Source organism: Harpegnathos saltator, unplaced genomic scaffold, assembly GCF_003227715.2.
Source record: "Harpegnathos saltator strain DR-91 unplaced genomic scaffold, Hsal_v8.6 scaffold175, whole genome shotgun sequence".
NCBI classification, from domain to species: domain Eukaryota; kingdom Metazoa; phylum Arthropoda; class Insecta; order Hymenoptera; family Formicidae; genus Harpegnathos; species Harpegnathos saltator.
Window position 1 is genome coordinate 1 of NW_020229956.1, and position 21,680 is coordinate 21,680.

A 21,680-nucleotide genomic window follows, 5' to 3' on the forward strand; every position below is an offset into this window, starting at 1 on the left:
ATTACAAATTTATTCGTCCGCGGAGAAAAATGGTTTTTTGCATTGTTTGCAATGACCGTAGTAGCTCGACTCGAATCCGAATTCGGAAAATAGCCTGAAACGGGACTCGCGCGCGAGCTCCCTCCGTACCGCTCCGCGATACCTCGCGCCGTTCGCAATTTCCAACGCAAAGACGCGACCCTCAGAAATTAAATTTCGCGCAAGTTACATATCGATCGCTCATCGTGACTTCGTGTCAGAGGACTGAATTAGCGTCATTAGCGTGTGAGCAAATTTACATATCCACCCGCGTCCGCGTCCGTCTCACAGCGATTTACCCCGTCGGCGATTTATTACCCTCCTCCTCGAAAGCTAGGGAAGGGGAGGCAGGCGAGTCGACCGTACGTCCGCAAATTCGGAAGAAAGAGAGGAAGAGCGAGGGAGAAGAAGAGAACGAGGATTAATACAAAAGACGCGCAAAGAGAGCACACACACACACACACACACACGTACACACACAGAAGGACCGCGCGCGTGAACGGCGAGCGAGGAGCGAATATCCTCCGAAGACGAGGAGGCGTTATTGCCCCGGTGGCGAGTTCATGGCGGTTAATGGTGGTGGTGGTTTACGGTGGTGGCCACGGTGGTACCGCCGCTCGTACCAGGCAATATCTGGTCAGTCACGTAGACTGACCTCAGCACCGGGCAATAACGACGCCCGTCTGGACGTTTGTCCGTCGTGTCGCGTACGTGGCGGCGGCCGAACGGAGGGGCTTCGTCGACGAGGACGGTGGTAGCCGTCGGTGTCGCCGTCGCCGTCGCCGTCGCCGGACGCCCGTCGAACGGCGTCCTTACCTTCGGGGCTTTTCCTCAGGTGGTCTCGGGACGTACCTTATCTCCTCGTAATGCGAATGAACGTTTCTCTCTCTCTCTCTCTATCTCTCTCTCTCTCTCTCTCTCTCTCTCTCTCTTTCTTCTCTCTCGTGCGAGGGAGAGAACGCGAGTGTCTCCGAGTCTCTCGACATTTTACTTAAAGAATAGTTCTTTCTCGTAGAAAATGAACGCCAGACCAGAGCCCGAAAGTTTGGTTCAATTTTAGAAAGATGTAGGACGACGCTGATAGCGTCCTGACGCCAGAAAATTGTCGAAGCTCGACGACGACGATGATTAGTCGGCCGATGAGTGACTCATGTTTTCGTCGAACGCGATAAAGCTTATTTTGACAGGAAAATCGAACCGAATATTTTTCCTTACCTAAAATTCTGAATCTCGAACGAACGAGCGAGAGAGAGAGAGAGAGAGAGTATTTTCTGCTCAGTCTCTAGTGTACATTCAATTTTGACATCATGGTTTCAAAATATATATAGCACGCTCGCATAATTTATTACGAGCGAGCGATTCGATTCGATTTCGCGGTCTCGCAAGTATCGTTCTCGAAGTTCGCGACGAACTTCATCATCACGTGCGCGCGAGGCAGATCCAGTCAGTCTGTTCGAGTTACGTCAAGTTACGAAAAGAGAGACGACGCTTTCTTCCTTTTTCTTCACTCTTTTCCGATCGACCGATAGAGGAACGATAGAGATAGGAAATTGTGGGACTCACCGTACATCTTCCCTTCGTCGGAAAGGATGATTTTGCGTCGACCGCATGGCGGATATATGGTAAGAGCTTCCTGGAAGCTCTGTTCGATATCCGGCGACCACACACCCTCCGCGTCCGCTGCCGACAGGTCCTTCTCGTCCTGGAAAAATACACTCGTCATGACTGGAAAGGTATCGGCGGGCGGTCTCAAATTATTGCTCATCGTTCACGTTCGATCTTTAATAAGACTCCGGCGCGTCGGTCACTCCAACCGACTGATTAACCTCCTCGCGGCGAGTCTCCGAAGGGTCTGTCGGGGGTGGAGTTACCTCGAGCATCCGCAACCCCGCACAATCGTACCTTTCGAACACGCGAGCCGATAACCCCAACGATCGCGATCGGCAGGAGGCACTCGACAGGAGAGAGACATATTTCTCACGGGAATATGTCTCGCGCTAATATTTTAATCCTCCGCGCTCCGAGAGGGAGAGAGAACATTTTTTACAAAAGTGCGGAACCGCAGCGGCTTCCTTCGGCTTCCGAGATGAAATCCGAGCAAACTGCCGCTACTTTCGAAACCCATCGAAACCCAAAAGCTGCCAGTGTGACGTTCTCCGAGTTCTCAAACGAACTTTCCAACGACGTCGCTACGGCAAGCCTTCGAATATGAAAAAGAGTCCGAGGAAGAGAACACGAGATCCAGAGCTCGATATATTTAATTCCTGTCGTTTTTCTCGGTCCAATTTCATTTCTCTCCGGTCTCCGAGGCCTGTCCCGTCGACCAGGAGCGCCTCTGCTCGCGATCGCGTTTCGCGAGAACGAAAGCGGCGATACCGCGCGTATCTCAGCGGCCTGGGCACGTTCGACACGAGAAAAGTTCATTTATCACCGATTCCGCCGCTGACCGCGCGCGAGCGCGCAATTTATCTGGCGCGTCGATCGCGAAGAACGTGGCCGGACCTCGGGGAGACCTTCTTCGTCCGCGAAACAAAGGGACTTCTCGCTCCGGCGGTCGCGAAACCACGCTTGGAACGTGGCCGGGAGAGCGAGCGAGCGAAGTCTCGATTTTCTCCCGCTGAATTCGAGAGAGAGAGAGAGAGAGAGAGAGAGAGAGAGAGAGAGAGAGAGAGAGAGAGAGAGAGAGACAGAGAGTGAGAGAGAAATTCCTCCCTCTCGCATCTCCCGCTCTCCTTTTCGTTTCTTTCCCTTCCTTCCTTCCTTCCTTCCTTCCTTCCTTCCTTCCTTCCTCCCTTCCTTCCTTCCTCTCTCGCATCGCGTCCAGCGGCGTATCGCCGCCGATTCTCGACCCGAGCGGAACCGTCGCGCGAGTACGCGCGTTACGCGGAAACACACCGTCGCCCGCTCGTTTCGCGAGGCTGGAATTTCAAGCGAATCGAAAAGCTCCGTGCCGCACGAAGAGCCGAGAAACGGGCGATTATACGGGGCGCGGGCGTCAGGTCGCTGAGAAGGCGCGGAAAGGGTGCGAGGAAACGGGGCTCGTCCCTTCCGAGAATCCTAGTCACGTTCGCCACGTTCGATATAATATCGCGAAGCACGCAATCCAGAACCGGCGGTGGACTCTCCGGATGGTGCGGAAAAAGAAAAAACGAAGGGGAGGAGGAAAAAAGATGGGAGGGCGAGGGAAGAGAGAGAGAGAGAGAGAGATGACGAAGAAATTCTCTCTCCCTCCCTCCCCCCCCTCTCTCTCTCTCTCGCTCGCTCGCGCGCACCTTTGATCGCGACGACGTTGCGCCCGTAGATCGTCGATAAACGCTTACCGCGAAACGGTACTCCGTTTCGTTTGAATTGCTAAATCATTGCGCGAACAGTTACACCAGCGCTACGTTAAGTGGTGGGAATGGCGCTTCCTCTCTTCCTCTCACTCTTTTTCTCCATTTCTCTCGCGCATCCTCGAACGTTGAGTAAATAAGATTAAAACATAGGAGGAAAAAGGAGGACTTGGACTCGGATAACAAAAAATAGTAAATGAATAAAGTACACGTAAATCGTGCGTTCGTCGCGTCTCGTCGGTGAAATAACACATGCGCGCGGTGGGAAGAAGGACGGCACGGCGCCGCGGCGGAGGCGAGGAGGGTGGCGGGGGGGGGAGGGGGGGGAAGGACGGAAAATTAAATTGCAAAGGCGACGTTCAGCTTTGAAGCTGTTTCGCACGTCTGACCCAAATAAATCCAATTTGCATGTGCTAAGCTCGGCAAATTAACGCTTAAGTAATCCCGTGAATTTTCATGACATTAGTATTCATATGATGCTGTTTGGTTTTGCAGCGCGGGAATATGTATGCAAATAAATTCCGCGAACAAAACGAAAAGTAACCGCGGGAACGGTTTAATCCTCAACTGGAAACAGCGGCGTGCTCTCGCGCCGGTGCCGGGATCCGATGAAATCTCATTGTCACCGCGATTCGCGCAAACGGGAGATTGTTTTATTTTTGACACCGCATATAAATCCCTCTCTGCTCCGACACGGAGGCTATTTTCCTCCCTCCCTCTCTGCCCCTCTACGGACAAACAAAGATTACAAAAAGTATATTCACTCGATAATGCGAAGGACTTTATCCTCCGGCCAATCTCATCGCGATGTCCCGACCGCATTTGTCGACGCGGGAACGATCCTAGTCGGAAACGCAGCCGAATCGAGAAACGAAACGACGAAGATTCTCTCTCTCTCTCTCTCTCTCTCTCTCTCTCTCTCTCTCTCTCTCTCTCTCTCCCTCTCTCTCTCTCTCGGCGCGGTGGTCACTCGCCAATTTTTCTCTCCTCTTCGCGGAGACGACTTTCGCCGACGACCGCGTGAAATTACATCTGCACCGTTACCTCTTGCGTCGCGACGTATTTCGCGCGGAGCGACTTGAGCGATCCTCGTGTGATCACGATGTACTCGCGCGAGCTCGAGACGAGACCCGGCTGTCTTTCCCGACTGAGAGCGGCAACGGGAACGCGCAGCTTGTCGGGAAAGCCGTCGCCCTTTTCCAACGTACGAGTTCGCGCGAGCTAATTGAAATAAAAACAAAGCAAAAACTGAGGCAGAGGAAGGGCAAGGAGAAAGAAAAGGAAGGAAAGAGAGGACGGCAGAGCGCGCGACTACGCGCTCGGCGATCTTTCATTGGAGACGGCACGCTCTCGACTTACATCGCTAATTTCGCCAACGTCGAGGTTCTTCGTATCCGAGCCGGAGCCGTTGGCGTCGGGCGGCGGCCCGGAACTCGCGGGGGTCCACGGCGCGGAAATGGTGTCGGCTGCAGCCACCGCACTGCCTGCAACAAACGAGAGACGAACCTCAGTTTATTAACTTTTCCCTCGAAAAAATCCATTCTTTCTCCCTCTCTCTCTCTCTCCCTCTCTCTCTCTCTCTCTCTCTCTCTCTCTCTTTATCCTCCAAGCTCCTCGTCGCCACCGCCGCTGCACGCGCGGAAATACACGTGCCGGCGTGCCGACCAGCCTGCATCTTGCGAGGCGAGAAGTAATTAAGCCAAGTAGGACATGCGCGCGCACACACACACTCACACATGACCCACGGGAAGTATTCGTGAGTCTTTCGGATCCTTTGCCCTAGAAAGGGATTTCTAGCGTTTTTCTGTAGAATCGTGTTTATGCCGTGATCCTGCGACATGTGTGTAATTCCGAGCATTCTCTCTCTCTCTCTCTCTCTCTCTCTCTTAATCTGTTTGTAAAAAATGTCGGGTAGGAGTCGACACGTGAAGATTACTCGGCAGAGTAGAGAGCATAGAGAGACGTGTGGCGGAAGAAAAGCGCTTTCTCGTTTGGGAAACTGAAAGACGTGCATGCAACGGCAATTTCCCTTCTGAAGGACCACGATACCATAAACGTTAATGTTAACAGTAATGATAAACGATAGGGACGTTAGAGAGCCTCATTCGATCGCCCTCGTACCATCGGAATCGTTACAATACCGACGATAGGGACTCCCTCCCGCGGCTATCTCCCTCCCCCTGCCCCCAATTTCACAGCGCATTATTGTTTCTAACGACGTCCGCTGCAGAATAACGAATTAATTTCGCTGGCCATTGCGCGCACGGGTCGGCCGCGTTTTCGACGGTGGGATATTATCCTATCGGATTAGCCACGGGGGAGAAGAGATCGACGGGGGTGGAAATCGGGAGGTCGCGTGCGCGCGCGAGGATGCACCAGGGTGAGAGGCAGGGAGGCGGCGGCGGGAGGGGGCGCGCGGCGGAAAAATCAGCACGTGAAAAATCGCGGTCGCGGGGGGTCATAGGGGGAGCGGTTGGCGGTGCGGGAGGGCGAGGGGGTGCAGCGAACGCGGTGCTACGCCGCTCGTCGGAGCAACAAGTGTTCGCTGATATCGCGTATCAGTGCCGCGACGGCAGGTGGGGGTAGTTCGTAGGCGGTACACTCCGCCTACCGAGGGTGGAGTGTGTGTGTGTTGAGCCCCCGGAAAAGACCCCTACCCCCGGATTCGTGGTGGCGGTGCAAATCCCGATCCGTAGCAACAACCCCCGGGAAAAGCCGAGCGTGGCCCCCCTCCCGCCCCGCCGTCATCGTCGTCGACGCTGTTGTCGTCGTTCTCGTCGACGGCGATCGCTATCCGTGTGGGTACATATCTATATACACCCTCTCCTCTCCTCTCCTACCTCTCTGTCATTCAACTTTCGCGGCATCCGCGTCGCCGCCGATGACGAATTTATCGGGAATCATTCGACATGCGGGCAAGCAACGTCGCGCATGTGCCGATCGCATGCCCGGCGTTTGGGGAAACAAGACGAGACGGATAATTGTTAATTATACGCAGATATTCGTGTAACGTGCCCCACTTTAGCCGTTTGGGCGCGGGGGAGACGGAGGGAGGGAGGGAGGGAGGGTGGGGGAAGGAACGGATCGCCGCGCCGGTTCGGCGAACGGGCTGGCCCGGTCGAATCCGGGATATTGCTAATTATTGAGTATCTTTCCGCCAGGGCTGGCTAGTCGACAGAGACAAGACGTGTTTACGGGCGCGCGAGAGGCAGAGAGGGGAGGCAGAGACTGCCTTCGTCGTCAAGCTTCATTCACCACGTCGAGCGCTCCAATTGAAAGTCTCAGTGCCTAACTCGAGTCCTCAGACAGAGACAAAGAGAAAGAACAGGTGTTGTGGACGATAACTCGCCAAATCCGCGTCGAGATGATCGATTCACCGAGCGATCTCTCTCTCTCTCTCTCTCTCTCTCCACACGTTCCTCTCGGTCGAGTCCATTTAATCCGCGGGCGAGAGACCGAGAGACAAGGCGTCGGTACGAGGCTCTTTGCGGAACATATCCCGAGCGAGCGAGCGAGCGAGTTAGCTAGCTAGCACTCATCTCGGCCGACCCCGTGAAAACGCACGCGGGGTCACCCGGCGAAATCGCGATGCAACGGCTTGCGCACAATCGCGGATGCACACGGCGGTTAACGGTGAACGCAGTTCGCTCGCGGTGCTCGAGAGAGAGAGGGAGAGAGAGAGAGAGAGAGAGAGCGCGCGCGAATGCAATATGCGCAGCGGCGCCGGCCTGAAAATGAGCGGTGGCTTAATAGAGACGTGCAGACGCGGTTTGCGTACTCGCACGTGCACCGCGGCGAGAGCGCGCGTGTGTGTGTGTGTGTGTATGTGTGCATGTGTGTTTCCATGCAGTCCGCGGCAGGCTGCAACGCCAGGACGCCAGCAGAAGGCATAGATCATGGCGGATGATGCATGGTTGCACTCGGCGTTCTCGCGGCTGGGCGCTACGGGCGAAGGAGGAGGAGGGTGAGAGCAAGAGTGGTTATATACCCAAGGGTTGCAAATGTTCGGATGTGAAGGATAGGGTATGACCAGGCCGGCTGTGATAGGGTGCAGGCACTTGAGGGAGGGAGACACAACGCCTTCTCTCTCTCTGTCTCTCCTTCTCTCTCTCTCTCTCTCTCTCTCTCTCTCTCTCTCTCTCTCTCTCTCTCTCTCTGTGCCTCTCTCTTCGAAGCCTCGGAATGTCCTACCGCCGCTACGAGATCGCGAGACCGCGAACGTGCGCGTCCTTCCGTGGCTCGGCCGCAAGCCGCTCGGCGTTGGATATCACGGCTAGATTTTCCCCCGGCCTCGACTCCACCGGTCGAGCAATGATCGAGTCGCGGCGAATTTTCGGCCCGCGAAGAGCGCAGCGCTGCCCTCCCCCCCCCCTCTAGTTGCCGCTTTCTCTTCCTCCCTCACTCGCTCGGGCCGGGATTTCATAGACATTTCGTAGGCTCACGCGGATTAGAGCTGGGTGGATCTGTTCCCCTCCCCCCTGCCCCCTTTTCAAAATTTCTTGAAGCGGAGTCTCGCTCGGAGACGATGAGAATTCACTCGAAGCGGCAACGAGGACCGCCCCCGTGATTCGAGTCGTGGAAAGAGTGAGCGCCGCTTCGGTCGATTAGAGCGAATTTGTGCTTCCCCGACGCGGCGCCTCGTCAGATTCACTCTCCAATCTCGAGTAAAAGTATTCACTCGGCGCGAGTGCAAAGTCACTCGACTCCGAGTGACTCGCGGCTGTCGCTCCACTTTTCGAGTGGAATTTCACTGGAAGAAATTTAGAGAGTACTTCCGATCGGTGAAACCACGGCGAGGCGAGGTAAGAATGGCGCGGCGCGGCGCGGCGACAAGGCCGATTGGAGGGCGCCGTTTCGAGACAATTAAGCGTGCGTTTTTGTCACCGCCGCGGACAGCCGGATTCGGCTGTTTAAGCAGCGCGCATCGCCGCCGCATCTCGCCGGCTCTCGCGAGATGAGATTTACGGCGCGGGCGGAGCGGCCGAGCGACGCGAAGACGCCGAGAGCTCGACGTGGCGACGAATGAAGAAACTTCCCCGGGACGGAGTCGGACGTTTCGGAATGTCGTGAACATCTGCGGGAATGAGATCGCCGCGTACGTCTTTCCGCGACCGCGTTTCCCACGTTATCTCGCGCGCGCGTGTGTGTGCGTGTGCGCGCGCGCGCGCGGTTAACCTCAAAGTCCTCGGAAACTCGACACTCGCCCCCCATCAGCTCCGTGTCACGCCGCCGAAGCAGGGCGTAAGGTAAGACGAGCGGCGCGCGAGTTTGGGCTAACAGTCTAATTTACGCGCGCTCGAGAGCCGAGAGACACAAGTTCGATCGCGGCGTTAATCCCCCTGACCGCGAAATCGTCTCGATTCTCGCTCTCAATTTTCACCCGAGACTCGAGATCTTGCCGAGCCAAGGCGGGAAATTGTCCGGCTGTCCGTGACTCGACCAGGTCTGCCTCGGCGCGCGCGGCTATGAGTGAATTGACAAATGGCGATCCGAAATTCCGGCCGACGTCCGGCCGAGTGAATTCGTCATCGGGAGAACGTCACGTCGGGGACAGCCGGAAAATGTCCTCGGTCGCTTTATCCTTGAGCTATATACCGATGGTATGTATCCGTTGCGCGGATCTACGGGGGGGGGGGGACGGGGGAGAGGGTGGCGCGCTAGTAAATGCCGCGTTCGTGGATGGCGGCGGTGGTGGCACTGGCTAAGCTGTAAATTTGGCGTATAACCATTCGGGGGTGGCCCCGGTCGAGTAGGCCAGGTCTGTTCTCCACCTCTCTCTCTCTCTCTCTCTCTCTCTCTCTCTCTCTCTCTCACTCTCACTCCTACCCTCCGACTCCCGCTCGCTCTTTCCCTCTCCCTCGCCCTGCTTTTCGGAGATGGTCGACGAGGGGGCGGCAGGCAGGGATGAGACGGGAGACGGGGGTCGTAGAAGCATTCATAGCAGGGACCAGAGGGTGGCTTCGGTGGAATGCGTCCCGTTTAATATCGCGGAACATTATATATCGCCTCTCTTGTCCCTACGTTGCCCGTGCGGAGCGCGGTATAACGCGCGCGCGCAAACACACCCTCGCGCGCGAGCGAACACGTGTGCACACGTACACACGAGAGGAGCGCGCGACCGCGTACCCACGTCGCGACGGCCGACGCGTCGTCCGATAACGCACACGGGGGTGTCTTTTTCGTAACGAGTCGCGCTGAGACTTTTCGTCATTTCTCGTCTCGATCGTGTCGCGCTTTGCCCGCGACTCGACATTCGGCTCTTTGTTTGTTTTCATCCTTTCTTTCCCTCTGTCTCTCTCTCTCTCTCTCTCTCTCTCTCATAACTGTTGTATGTATTACGTTATATTACAGCTGCGCTTCACAGGTATATTTTCAAAACGCGTCAAAGAGGAACTCTCTCGCACACACGTTACTTCGTCAAGGGGGAGACGCGCGGCACAAACGACATCGCGATCGCGAAGGACTTGCAACGTCGTGACTGTGACGTCACATGGCGACGACAATAACGTCACGTCTGTACTTTTGTCCCGTCTTAACGAGATTCGACTCGCGCAGAGCGGAGGGGAGACGGGCAGCGCGCCGGGGAGGGGAGAGGAGGGGGACGGAAACAATCCCCGGGAAAATTAATAATTATCTCGAAGTGACGGCCAGCCGATCGCGGGAGAGTTACCGTGGCGTAAAATTTATTAAAGGACGACATGCGCGCGCGCCGCCGTCGTGCTACGCCTTTTACGCGAGCCATTAAGAATTCTAATCGGTTCTGGCACGAGCCGTCTCGATATTATCGAACGATTATACGCGCACTGCCCCGGTAAAGTAAAAGGTTCGTGAGAGCTTGCGCGCGCGCTCTCTCTCTCTCTCTCTCTCTCTCTCTCTCTCTCTCTCTCTCTCTCTCTCTCTCTCTCTCTTTTTCTCCTTCCACGTCCCGCTTCCTTTCTCCCTCGCTCTTTCTCTCGAGCGAGCGAGCGAGCGCGCGCGATACGGTCGACTTTATAAATCGACCGCGACGAATCGGGCTCGATCATCTCTCGGCCCGTTACACGGCTTAGATAAAATATCGCGCGCAAAGGCGCGAGCCACTGAAGCAGCGATTACGCGGGAATTATTGCGGCAGCTCGAATACGCGCCCGCGCGATCGCAGCAGCGAGTGAGAAGCGAACGCGCGTTTGTACGCGGAGAATATCAAAGAAACGTGCCGAATTCGCCGAATTTCCGATCGCCGTCGCCGCGATCGATGACGTTTCGTTCGGGGACACTTGTTGCGAGAGAGGCCGCAACGCGCGTTTCTCTTCCTCTTACGCGAAGCGACGCACACGAGCGCGAATCTCCAGACGGCGCGCGGATTACCGAGAACCTACCGAAATCACCGCCGCGATTGGGGTTGCAAAAGGGGTTGAGGGCTAAGAGAAGCCGAGCCGCTCTCGGCGGAGAGCACACGTATATTCTCGTAATTTTTATTCTCCCGCGCGCTCATCCGCGCGTTGTTTCGTGAAAATCCGAAGCTCTGCATTTGAACGTCGATGAAACAAGTTTTCGCTCTCCCGAACTTGTTCGCCCGTCCCGTTCGACCTCCGCCGCGCTGGAGCGCGCGATCTTTTTGTCGCGACGGCCGATGGAAAAACTCGGTCGCCTCGCAGCAGCGGCGGCGGCGGCGGCGGCAACAGCAGCGGTAGCCACAGGTGCGTTTATTCGAGAGACCCGCGATGGCGATTAATCTCGCCGAGACTCAATGAAAAACACAAGCGGTCTCGAATCGCGTATTCACTCGTGCGGGAGCGCGTGAATCATCATCCCCTTTCCCGCATCGCGCACCGGGCCCGGGGCGATTGAAAAGAAAAGCTCGAGTATGAAGCGCAGCGCAGGCCGGCGGCGGCGGCGGCGGCGATGCGAAGGGTGGTTAAAAGTGAGGAAAAATAATAAACGCACTTGAAGCTTTTCACGAGAGAACGCGTGTTAGTGCGGCGAGGGGGGAATCACGCGGAAAATATTGGCAGACCGGAGCGCGTTCCGGGGAGAGAGAAACAAAACAATGCGATTCCCTCGAGCGGCGGCGGCGGCCGCTCCTCTTTAATTCTTAGCGAACAGAAAAAAATATGATAACCCGGCGGCGTGCGCCGGAGTTTTCATTCGCTGTGAGCGAGCGCGCGCGCGCGAACGCAACGAGAAATGCATACAAACCCGACCAATGCGCGCTCGACAAAGAATGGGATCCCCCGCGGGAACGAGGTAACGCGCTGGAAATCGCAACAAACGCGAGCCACTTTCGCGAGCTCTTCAATTAGCAGCGGCGGCAGCAGCAGTTGGACGAGTCTCGTTCGTCGACGGAGCGCTCCCGATAATATTTTTTTCACGATCGATGGTGTTGGGGTTGCCGCTGTTGCTCCCCGTCTTTCCCGTCGCGCTTCGTGTCTCTCGACGACGACGACGACCACGAGTTGTCGATTGAGCGCGGGGGCGGGGGGGAGAGAAAAGGGGGAAATCGGGGGGCGTGAGAATGCATCTTGGTGAATTCGCGAGCGGTGAGTGGACTCGCTCTTAAGAGCGAGATTTGCGCCGAGGCGATTAGCGGAAACCGCGGGGTAATTACCGAGGTGTTACCTCCGCGGGACCGGTTCGTTAGGCTGTCGAAGTAAATTGGAACGAGATAATTCCCCGTTGAAAGATTCTACGCGGGGAGCGCGAGGGGGAGGGAAAACAGCGCGGAAAATAACGCGAGCCTCGCTATCCTGTTTAGCTGCGCTGTCTTCGTCGGCGACGAGCTTTTCTCTCTTTCTCTCTCCCATCCCTCCCCCCCCTCTCTCTCTCTCTCTCTCTCTCTATCTATTTCTTTTCTCGAGAGCGCACGTCGCTTCTCACGGCACGGCTATTAACGCGTCACGTGGCGCGATATCGCAGCTACTCGCGGTGCCGCTACTCGGATGACTCGGCGCTAATTAACGGCGGCGGTTAAATCGGGACGTTCTCTATTCGGCGCTCGGAAGTAAAAATATTACGCGCGCGTTAAAGTAAGAGCCAAAGTCGCAAACCGGAGCCGCGCGCGCCGCCTTCCCCTTACGATTTCTCAGCTCGCGCACAACAATTGAGTTAGCATCTATTTTCCGCTCGGACGTTAACGGCACACAGCATCCACCCAATCACGTCACGCCGCCGTCCGGAATTACATACAGACGATTACACGAGCCGAGGAGAGACAGAGCATCTCCAAAGCGAAATAATAGCCGACGCTCTGCGCCGTCGAAATAATTCCATCGGTGTCGACCGATCGAGTGTCGTTTTGCATTTCACCAAACGTTCTGCCCGCCGTAGGTTCCGCGCAATTACGCGCCCGAAATAATTTGCAGAGGCCGCGCGGGAGGACATTACGTCCCGTCGTCGTCGCTCCTCTCGTTAGAGAGCGAGAGGGAGGGAGGGAGGGAGAGAAAGAGGGAGAGAGAGAGAGAGAGAGGGGGGGAGGAGAGTAAATCAAGAATACGTACATAAATCGGACGCGATTCGCGGGCCATTGCTGCCTGCTGCACCGACGCTCATCGTATTGTCGCTCGCAATTAGAGGGATCAATTTACATACTGCGGGATTAACCGTTCGACCATGAATTATTCAAGACTATGCTAATATGTCGGCTCCGAATTGAAGTCAATAATTGAACGCTCCTCGAGAATAAGGATAGGAAGCCGCTCTCTGTCTATCGTTGTCCTCCTCCTTCTCCTTGTCGTCACCGTCGTCGTCGTCGTCGTCGGTGAAGGAGGAGGAGGAGGAGAAGGAGCGGCCGAGGGGCATTATTAGACCGCGTTATAATCGGTAGAAAACGAGAGCACACGCATGCCAGACTCACCGGCCGCGTAATGCAATGCGTTATTTACTTTCGAGACGATCGTGCGCGTGACGAAGCGCGTCGCCTCGTGTATCCTACGAACACCTCTCGCGAGCGACCTGGCGTTGACCCGCCGGGGAAGACTGTCATCCCTTCCCCCCTCGGGTGTGATTAAATGGGATCTTGGCGAATTGAAAAGGGGTAGCAACGAGAATGGATAACGAAATCTTACTTCCGCTACTCCCCGCGCGATTCAGCGCGCTCGACTGGACACGCTCCGCTCCGCTCCGCGGAGATTGAATATCGAAAAAGTAATGGCCATTAATTAAATTTGTCGCTAAGCGGGAGCAATTGGCTCCTGAAAGACGAGTCGCGGTATCCTTGCGCGAGACTCCATGCTCGTATGTCTCGTAGGTGAAGAGACAGCGATAATCGCAGGGACGATTATTTCCCGAGCACGCAGCGCGTACAATCGCTCGCTCGCTCGCATGCGCGTCGTCGGCAAAGTACGATGAAGTGAGGCCGATACCCGAAATAATCATCACCGCTACCGCCGCCGCCGCCGCCGCCGCCGCCGCGAAATAACCGGCGGCGCAACCGCTCGAATTGGAGAGCGAGCGACAGAATTAATATCGAATCCCACGGCGCGTTCGCGTAATTGCATCAGCTCGCGTCTAGCGCGCGCGCGCCGCCGCCGCGAGAGTTAATATGGCCTTAATGGCGAGTAATGCAATTTTCCGTCAAAAACCACAGTGACATTGTCAGCATAATAAGCCCCTCGCGAGACGGGAGAAGATGCGCACAGGATGCGAAGAGGAAGAGGAGGAGGAGGAGGAGGAGGAGGAGGAGGAGATCGACGTTGCTCATACGGCAAGTAAACACAGTGAGAGAACGAGCGGGAAACTTGATGAGCACGGGAGAACGCAAAGTACAGCGAAATCGCGGAGGCGAGGATAGGCGACGACGGGAGTGACGACGAGGAGAAGACGAGGAGAAGACGAGGAGACGTCGGCGGGATGCGAATCGCCGAAAGTTGCAATACGCGCGTCGCTGGAAACTGTGCGCTTTAGGTGCGATGAAATCAACACGGAGGTCCATCACACCGACGCTTCTCCCCCCGTCAGCCCTCGTCGCGGAATATGCAACGACCGTGATCGGTGGTTTCGCGCTGCCTCATAGTTTCACGAGGTGATCTCTCGAGTGGGGTCGACTCGTCTTCCCGTCGCCTCTCTCTCTCTCTCTCTCTCTCTCTCTCTCTCTCTCTCTCTCTCTCCCCCTCTCTCTCTCTCTCTCTCCTTCGACCTCTTTCAGTTCTGCAAGTTTCCATCGTCGCTAGTCGAACAGCTGATTCTCCTCGGCTCCGGATGGAGGAGGAGGGGGAGGAGGAGGAACATTATCCACGGTGTTGATTTACAGTTTTCGATGCGACGGCAGCAACAGTGAGAGGAGAAACTCGAGGATAACGCGATTGCGAGAGGAAAAGGGTAGAGGGAGGATGCTGCGAGGGAGTAGACGCTGGGCGAGAGAACAAAAGCGACGCTCTCTCGAGAGCACCGAAACTCTTCTCGTTTTCAGAAGCTAGCTCGTCGAGCTAGCCGTACAAGCCGTCGATCGAGCGTATAGCGTTTCTTCGCTCTCTTCGCCCGCCTGGTCCGCGCTCGAACCACCTCCTCGTCCTCCTCCTCCTCCTTCTCCTTCTCCTTCTCTTCCTCGTCCTCTTCCTCGCCGTTTGCCGGCAAGACAGCTGCCGGTGTGAGGCCAACAACCGGTTCCCGCTTTTTCTCTCTCTCCCTCTCGCTCTCTTCCCATCCTCTGTCCTCGTCCGTCGATCGCTCTTTCTTAATCTGCCCCCCCCCCCTTTCTCTCTCTCTCTCTCTCTCTCTTGCTCTCCTATCCTTCCTCGCGCTTTACGTCATTCTGGTTCTGGTGTCGATGCACGATGAAAAAAAGGAAAAAACGACGGCCACGGCGGCGGCGGCGGCGACGACGACACGAAGCACGACAAAGCGACTGGCCGTGCCGGTGCGGCACCTCTCGTCGATTCGGATCACGATTCACGATCCGCCGCGGCGGATCCGTCCGCGGATTATCGTCCGCACAGGAGCCCGCGAGGGTCCTTGTTTGGTTTCGAGCGGCTACGACGACGACGATGACGACGCGAGATCCTAGAGAGATCGCGTGCGATCGATGCCGCTGGACGATCATGCGATCGTTTTCACGGAAAATCGAATCGCGGAAAATCCATCAGGAACCACCTCCATATGCTCCATCCTTTTCTATATTCTCCGCGTCATCCTATCGCGTGCGTATTTCCCGACCCGGCGAGAATTACATCCTCCTGATATCTCGCGAGCCGAGAACGCGGCATCGGCACACACTTGGATTTTACAAGAGCGGTCGAACGTCGCGCCCAAGAATTTCGTCTTATTAAGAAGTTCATTATTTTAACGACCCCCAGGAGCAACGACGGCGGATGCGCTCGCTCGCTCGCTCGCCGAAGGGAGCGTTCGTCGGCGGCGGCGGGACAAAACGCGATGGGGAATCGCGCGCGCGCGTGCGAGCGAGAGACACGGTGAATATTTATCAGCCAATATCGGCCTTACGTCGAGAAGGAGAAGGTAGAGGAGAAGGAGGAGGGGAGAAACAGCGCGTGGATGCACCGTTAATCGATTTGCATAAGATCGCCATTTCGTGGCTGCGTCTCTCCGGCGTTGCGCGCGGCTGAGAAAACGCGTCGGAGCGAATGGACGGACGGACGGACGGACGGACGAGAGAGAGGACGAACAGGCGGGAGGGGAAGCCGCGCACTCGGCCGATATGAAAGTCGATATGCGGTATAATTCGCGTAATTACGTGGGTGCATATTACGCGCGAGCGAAGAAGAAAACAGGAAACGCGTCGGTGCGCCGACTTCATCGAGTCGTACACGAACAAGAGGCGGAGGTGAGAGAAGGGGGAGGGAGGGGAGAAGCGAAGAAGTTACGAGCCAGGTGACGTAAACGGGTCCGATAATCAGTTGCGTCTCCCCCTTTCTCCTCGCCGCTTCACTCGCTCGTTCGCAGTTCCAGGAGATCGTCCGCGGTGAACTTTTCGCGCGCGCGCGAAGGTGCGAGCGCTGCGAGCCGCAGTTTTTCCCCTCGCGAATTCGAGAGCGGGCTGCGAGTTGCGCGCTCGCCATTTACGCTACGATTATTATCGTAATTTCTTATTACGCAACTGGACGTTTCCGCCGAGCGGTCACGCCAACGAATATTACTTCGGCTCTCCCTGGGCCTCCGCCGCGCCGAGCGCGAGCGAGCCCAGAGCGCTGATTTTCTGCAACACTTGACACGAGCTCGAGTCGAGACTGAGCGAACTCATTGTCTCTCGCGGTGCGTCCGTGAGAAACGCGAGGATGCGCGCGCGCGCGCGCGCGACGAGGAATCAGAATCGCGAGACGGAGGGAACACACGAGCGATCACATCACGGCGATCACGTGGACTCGAAGACACGACGAGGACACGCGCGCGCTCTCTCACCGGGCCGGTGCGCGTGTTTCGCAACGGCCAATTAGAGCTTGATTAAAATTCAGGCCCTCACTTCGACATCCGTCGATATGTAGGAAATTCGATGAATTTCAATATTAAACCGTCACATTGAATTTGTTATTCGGACACACAGCCGTCGCTGACCCGAACCTTTTCGGAAAGAGAAGGTCACGCGACATCCAGTTCGGAGGAGATATCCGCTTACAGCACGACGACAGAGACGCGGATCGAGAGACTCGAGAGAGGCTTCGCAAAATTTATTCCGTCAAATTATCTCAGCGATAGCGCGACCGAGACGATCTCGTTTCCGATCGTTTGCGTTCCGAGCCGTCTCGAGCGGAGCCGGAAGGACGCTTCTTATTCGTCGGCAGCGCGCGCTCGCGCGATATATGCACACGGATGTTTCGAGCGATGTTGCTAGACGATGCCGCAGCCGCATCTCAGGAGGATCATTTAACCGAGATAATTGCCAAACATTGTTCACCTTGTTAGCCGTAGCAACGCGTAGCTGGGGCGAACTTGCGCGAGTTAATAAGCGACACGACGACGTCTATAACGACGACGACGACGGCGACGGCGACGGCGACGGCGACGGCGACAGCGACGACGACTACGACAACGGCTATAGAGACGACGATGAGTGCCAAGACGCGAACCCGAGCCCGCCGAACTGTGTGTATATTAGTGTCTTCAATTTGTTGTAACCGATCGCCTTGATTCCGTTGCGCCGCGAGGCGACGTCTTGTTCGCGTCCCGACGCGACGATATTACGATTGCCGCTCGCAGCTCCCTCGTCGCGCGCTGTTTACTCTCGCGGGATAATTGCCCCGTATTTATTACCCGTTACGTCTTTGCATCATTTTCTTTTCCCACTAAGCTTCTCGGCGGCAGCGCGGGACGTGGCCGACGGGACGCGAGCGCGACGATGCAATTCGTCCGCGCTGAGGTTTCCTTTTCGTTCTTACTTTCATGCCGGAGTAGGAGCACGCGCGCGCGCCGGGATTTCTTCATTTTCCGACGGACGGTGCAATAACGGCGAGACTACTATCGGCGAACTTCCGGCGGTGCCGTCGCGAGAGCCGCCGCCGCCGCCGCCGGTGCACGAATTCGAGTGGCGAGCGTGTAATAATTCAATATAAACGACAGAGTGCGCCTCGGCGAAGCTCAGCCGCGTCTCGCGTTCCGCCGCACTCGCTGGAGAGAGCCGCGAGCTGAGAGAAAGAGGAAAAGAGAGAGGAAAAGAGAGAGAGAGAGAGAGAGAGAGAGAGAGAGAGAGAGAGAGGCACGGACGGAAGGGCGTAGGTAATTAAGGCCGTAGGAAGGTTCAAACTGGAAAGCAAAGTCGAAGGGCGCCTCTTCTCCTCCCGTGAGAGGCGTGAATTACACGGCGAGGCAAGCGAGCCGGCAGACAGGCTCATTGTCCTCCGCTAGTTTAATTAATGCAGCTGAACCGGCAGCTCCCTCATATCCCTCCCACCCTCCCCTCGCCCTTCTCTCCCCTTGCCCCTGCGCTCGCCTTCTCTATCTCTCCCTCCCTCCCTCCCACCTACCCCCCCTCTCTCTCTCTCTCTCTCTACTCTACTCCCCCGCGACCTCGTCTCGCCCTCCGCGTCGCCAACCCCCTGCGCCTCGCCTTTCCTCCGTCTCCATCACCCTCGCGCGCTCGCTCGGTCTCGTACATAGCAGTCGCGCACACCATGGCGACTCGAACGATGTACACGCGAGGTACCTACGAGCGGCAATTCCGTAGACTCGACGACCACGACGACGAGGACGACGAGGACGACGACGGCGACGGCGTAGCGCCGTCTCCGGATTTCGATAATGATCCAACGTCAATTAGTCGACGGATCGGCGATTCAGCTGCTGCCGTCGCCGTCGTCTTCCTTCTTCGTGTTCATTTCCCGACTACTCATAATGCCTGTGCGTGCGTCTGTGCACGTCACACAGATCGCGCGTCGCCATGGAGTTCTCGCCGCGTCATCGCAACATCGCGGATCCTCACGAACCGTGATTTCGGACACGCGAGGACTCTCGGGCCGATCGCGAAACTCCTGAGAACGCTTCAAAGCCACCCCTCGTCTCGAGAGAGACGCCGAAGGTAATCGGACGGAGATGGCCGCTGAATTTAGCGATTTATCTTCCTCGTAGTCGGAACATCGTAATCTCGATCAGCGGAGTTGAGAACCGCGATTTGTTGCGCTTGCCGGCGGCCGAGACAGAGTCGAATCAAAGGGAGGAAAGAGGGACGGCGTAGGAAGAGGGAGCGGACGAAGAAGAAGAAGAAGACGACGAAGAAGAAGAAGAAGAAGAAGAAGAAGTAGAAGAAGAAGAGACAAGGCAGGTACGCGAGCGAACGGAGAGAAAGAAGCGATCGAGCCCGCTTCTATGTTTCCACCTCCGTCGCACAGCTGCGCTTCTTCGGAAGCGCAGGGAGAAATGAGGAAGGGCAGACGCGACGGATCCTCCTCGCCTCCTCACCTTCGCCGATGTTTGACCCTGTCCAGTAGCGTAGCGTACTCTCGGCATGCCCTGCCGCGAGCAGGGCTCTTTTCCCCGGTCAAACGATCGATCGTTTTCGAAACTCGAGGATCGCGTCGGGATCGCGACAACTACGCCATTGCTCGTCGGCTCTCTTCGGAGAGCGCTTGAAGAGTGCGCGAGAAGAGAGAGAGAGAGAGAGAGAGAGAGAGAGAGACAGAAAGAGGGACTTTCTCAGCTTCTTTGAATTCTCCTCTACGGTGCAGTGCTTTATAAGAAGAAGAACAAGTGGAAGAAGAAGAAGAAGAAGAAGAAGAAGAAGAAGAAGAAGAAGAAGAAGAAGAAGAAGAAGAAGAAGACGACGACGAAGAAGAAAACGAAGAGAGAGAGAGAGAGAGAGAGAGAAGAGAGGACTCGGGGTCAAGGTGCCGCGCTCTGTTGCCGGCTCTCTTTCCTTGGCTCAAGTGCTCATCTCGTGACGCAGTCTCCGGACACGCTCATCAAATGGAGCCCGCCCGATCATCGGCCCTCGATTCAATTAGCCCTCGTACGCGACGCCCCCTGTCCCTTCCCCGTGTATGTCGTCCTCCGAGGAGCCGATGAGAAATTCTCCCGGCGCTGCGATGTGGAGCGACCGGCCCGATCGGACACACAGACAGACACAGCACACACACACACACACACACACACACACACACACACACACACACGCACGAACACGCGTTCGTTTCATCTGTCGCCGGCGCTCTCGTGGAATATCGCGGCCCGCGGCACAGTGGGAAGGGGGGAGGGTGAGGGGGGATTTTATTCCCTCTTAATTTCCATTAGCTCATCGCGTTCAGATTCATTTTTCAGATAAGGCCTCAAGGCTAGCGACTGCGTGGCCGCCGAGAGAGTGTCTTGAACCTCTACCTCCGGCTGTCCTCTCGGCTCGGTCGAGGTCAGATCGAGATAAACGGCGTTCGTCACAGTGGAAATCAATGTTAATCAATGCGATAACAATATCGGTTTAGCGTTAGTCTCGAAAATTATGCGCGTTCGGGGGAGGAACTCAGCCTCCTTCCCTCCCGAGAGTGACGGGCGGGAGGCGGGGTGGGGTGGGGGTGGGGAGGGAGAATGGAATCTCGTCGCCTCGATCAAGGGTCGAATATTTTTTCACAATTTGCAGACTCGGGCGTATGAAAAATATGCTCGTCCCTCTCGAAATCGGCCGGCGGGCGAATCCCCGGAGGCGCTGAATGTATCGAGCGATTCGTCTCTCGTTCAAATCGAGACCGCGCGAACTCGGAGATACCTCCTCTCGGCGGTCGCGCACCGCGTGTCGAGCGATCGGACGAAATTAACGCCGCGCGTCCGCTCGCCGAGCAGGTGCTCGGCGCACGAAAAACATACTGAAGTATTCACAAACATCGAGCGCACGCGCGGCGGCGACTACGCGCTCAATCGAGGGATACTAATTCCAGCTTTAATTCTGATTGTCGTCCATTATAGCGAGGGATTCCGAACCGGTTAACCCAGTTCGCGATCTCCGAGATAGACGCACGCGACCTTCCGTGCCAGACGGTCGTCGCGTTTACCCGTCGCGACATGTCGATCCTGGCGCTCATTTCTCCCGTTTAAACATGCCCTTCCGGGAAAAAAGAAAGAGGCAAAGAGAGGGAGGGAGAGAGAGAGAGAGAGAGAGAGAGAGGCAGGGAGGGAGAGAAAAAATAGAAATACGACCACCATAGCGACGCAGGTATCTCCGAGCGCGATCAGGGCTCGGCTGGCAACGGCGACGCGTTCTCCCCTTCCCCCGGCGCCGTAGCTCGCGAGGACGATTAAAAAAGAAAGGAGAGGAGAGAGGAGAAAAATTCTAATAAATTCCCCGTGGCTTCTCTTTTTGAGCGCCGTTGAGCGAAATCTCCGAGGTGGATCGGCGACGGCGACGGAGGCGAAGGCGACGGCGAGTGAGAGAGCAGGTGGATGCGCTTTATCGATTTCGGCATACCAGACAAGTTGCTTCTGCTTTCGCGGCGATAATTCGCCGACTCGGTGCCTCGGCTTGGCGCGGCTTAAGTCGCCCACTTGGAAAGTTCATCAGCGCAACCCGCGAAAGCTCTCGGGATTCAGGTATTCCGACCCGGACGCGAAGTGGTACGGATATATCCGCGAAGGCAACGCGTCTCCTCCGCCCCCTCGCCCCGCCGTCGCCGCCGTCGCCGCCGCCACCCCGTCTACACCCTTCGTGCACATACACCGTTCGTATCAATCGTCTGCTGACCCTTTGAACGCGCCGGAGGGGGATGTAGCGAGCACGAGAAGGCGCCGAAGAACCGATCGCTCCGGTTGTCATCAAAATCGCCATTCTTCCGCATCTCGTACACGGCTCGCTCCGGATGAATAATCGCGGAGAAAAACGCGCGAGTCTTCAGGGTGTCAAAGTTGTACGCGAGGGTTGGCCGGTCGGGTCAAGTAAGCAAGAGCTAGACGTGGAAGAAGACGAAGAAGAGCCAGAGAAGGAGGGAGGAG

At 56.4% G+C, this 21,680-nt stretch overlaps 1 protein-coding gene across 14 annotated transcripts in view; it reads right to left on the reverse strand.

Annotated features, from left to right (window-relative positions):
- Positions 1-54: 54 nt before the first annotated feature.
- scalloped (TEA domain transcription factor 1 homolog scalloped) overlaps positions 55-21,680 on the reverse strand; it is a 133,391-nt gene continuing 111,765 nt past the window's right edge. For all 14 annotated transcript variants that reach the window (XM_025297399.1, XM_025297398.1, XM_025297401.1 and 11 more), the window contains 2 exons: positions 4,710-4,834; positions 55-1,720 (listed from right to left, as the gene is read on the reverse strand). In XM_025297399.1, the coding sequence (XP_025153184.1) occupies positions 1,523-1,720; positions 4,710-4,834 (323 nt within the window). In that variant the 3' untranslated portion in view covers positions 55-1,522. The remainder of the gene's footprint in view (positions 1,721-4,709; positions 4,835-21,680) is intronic.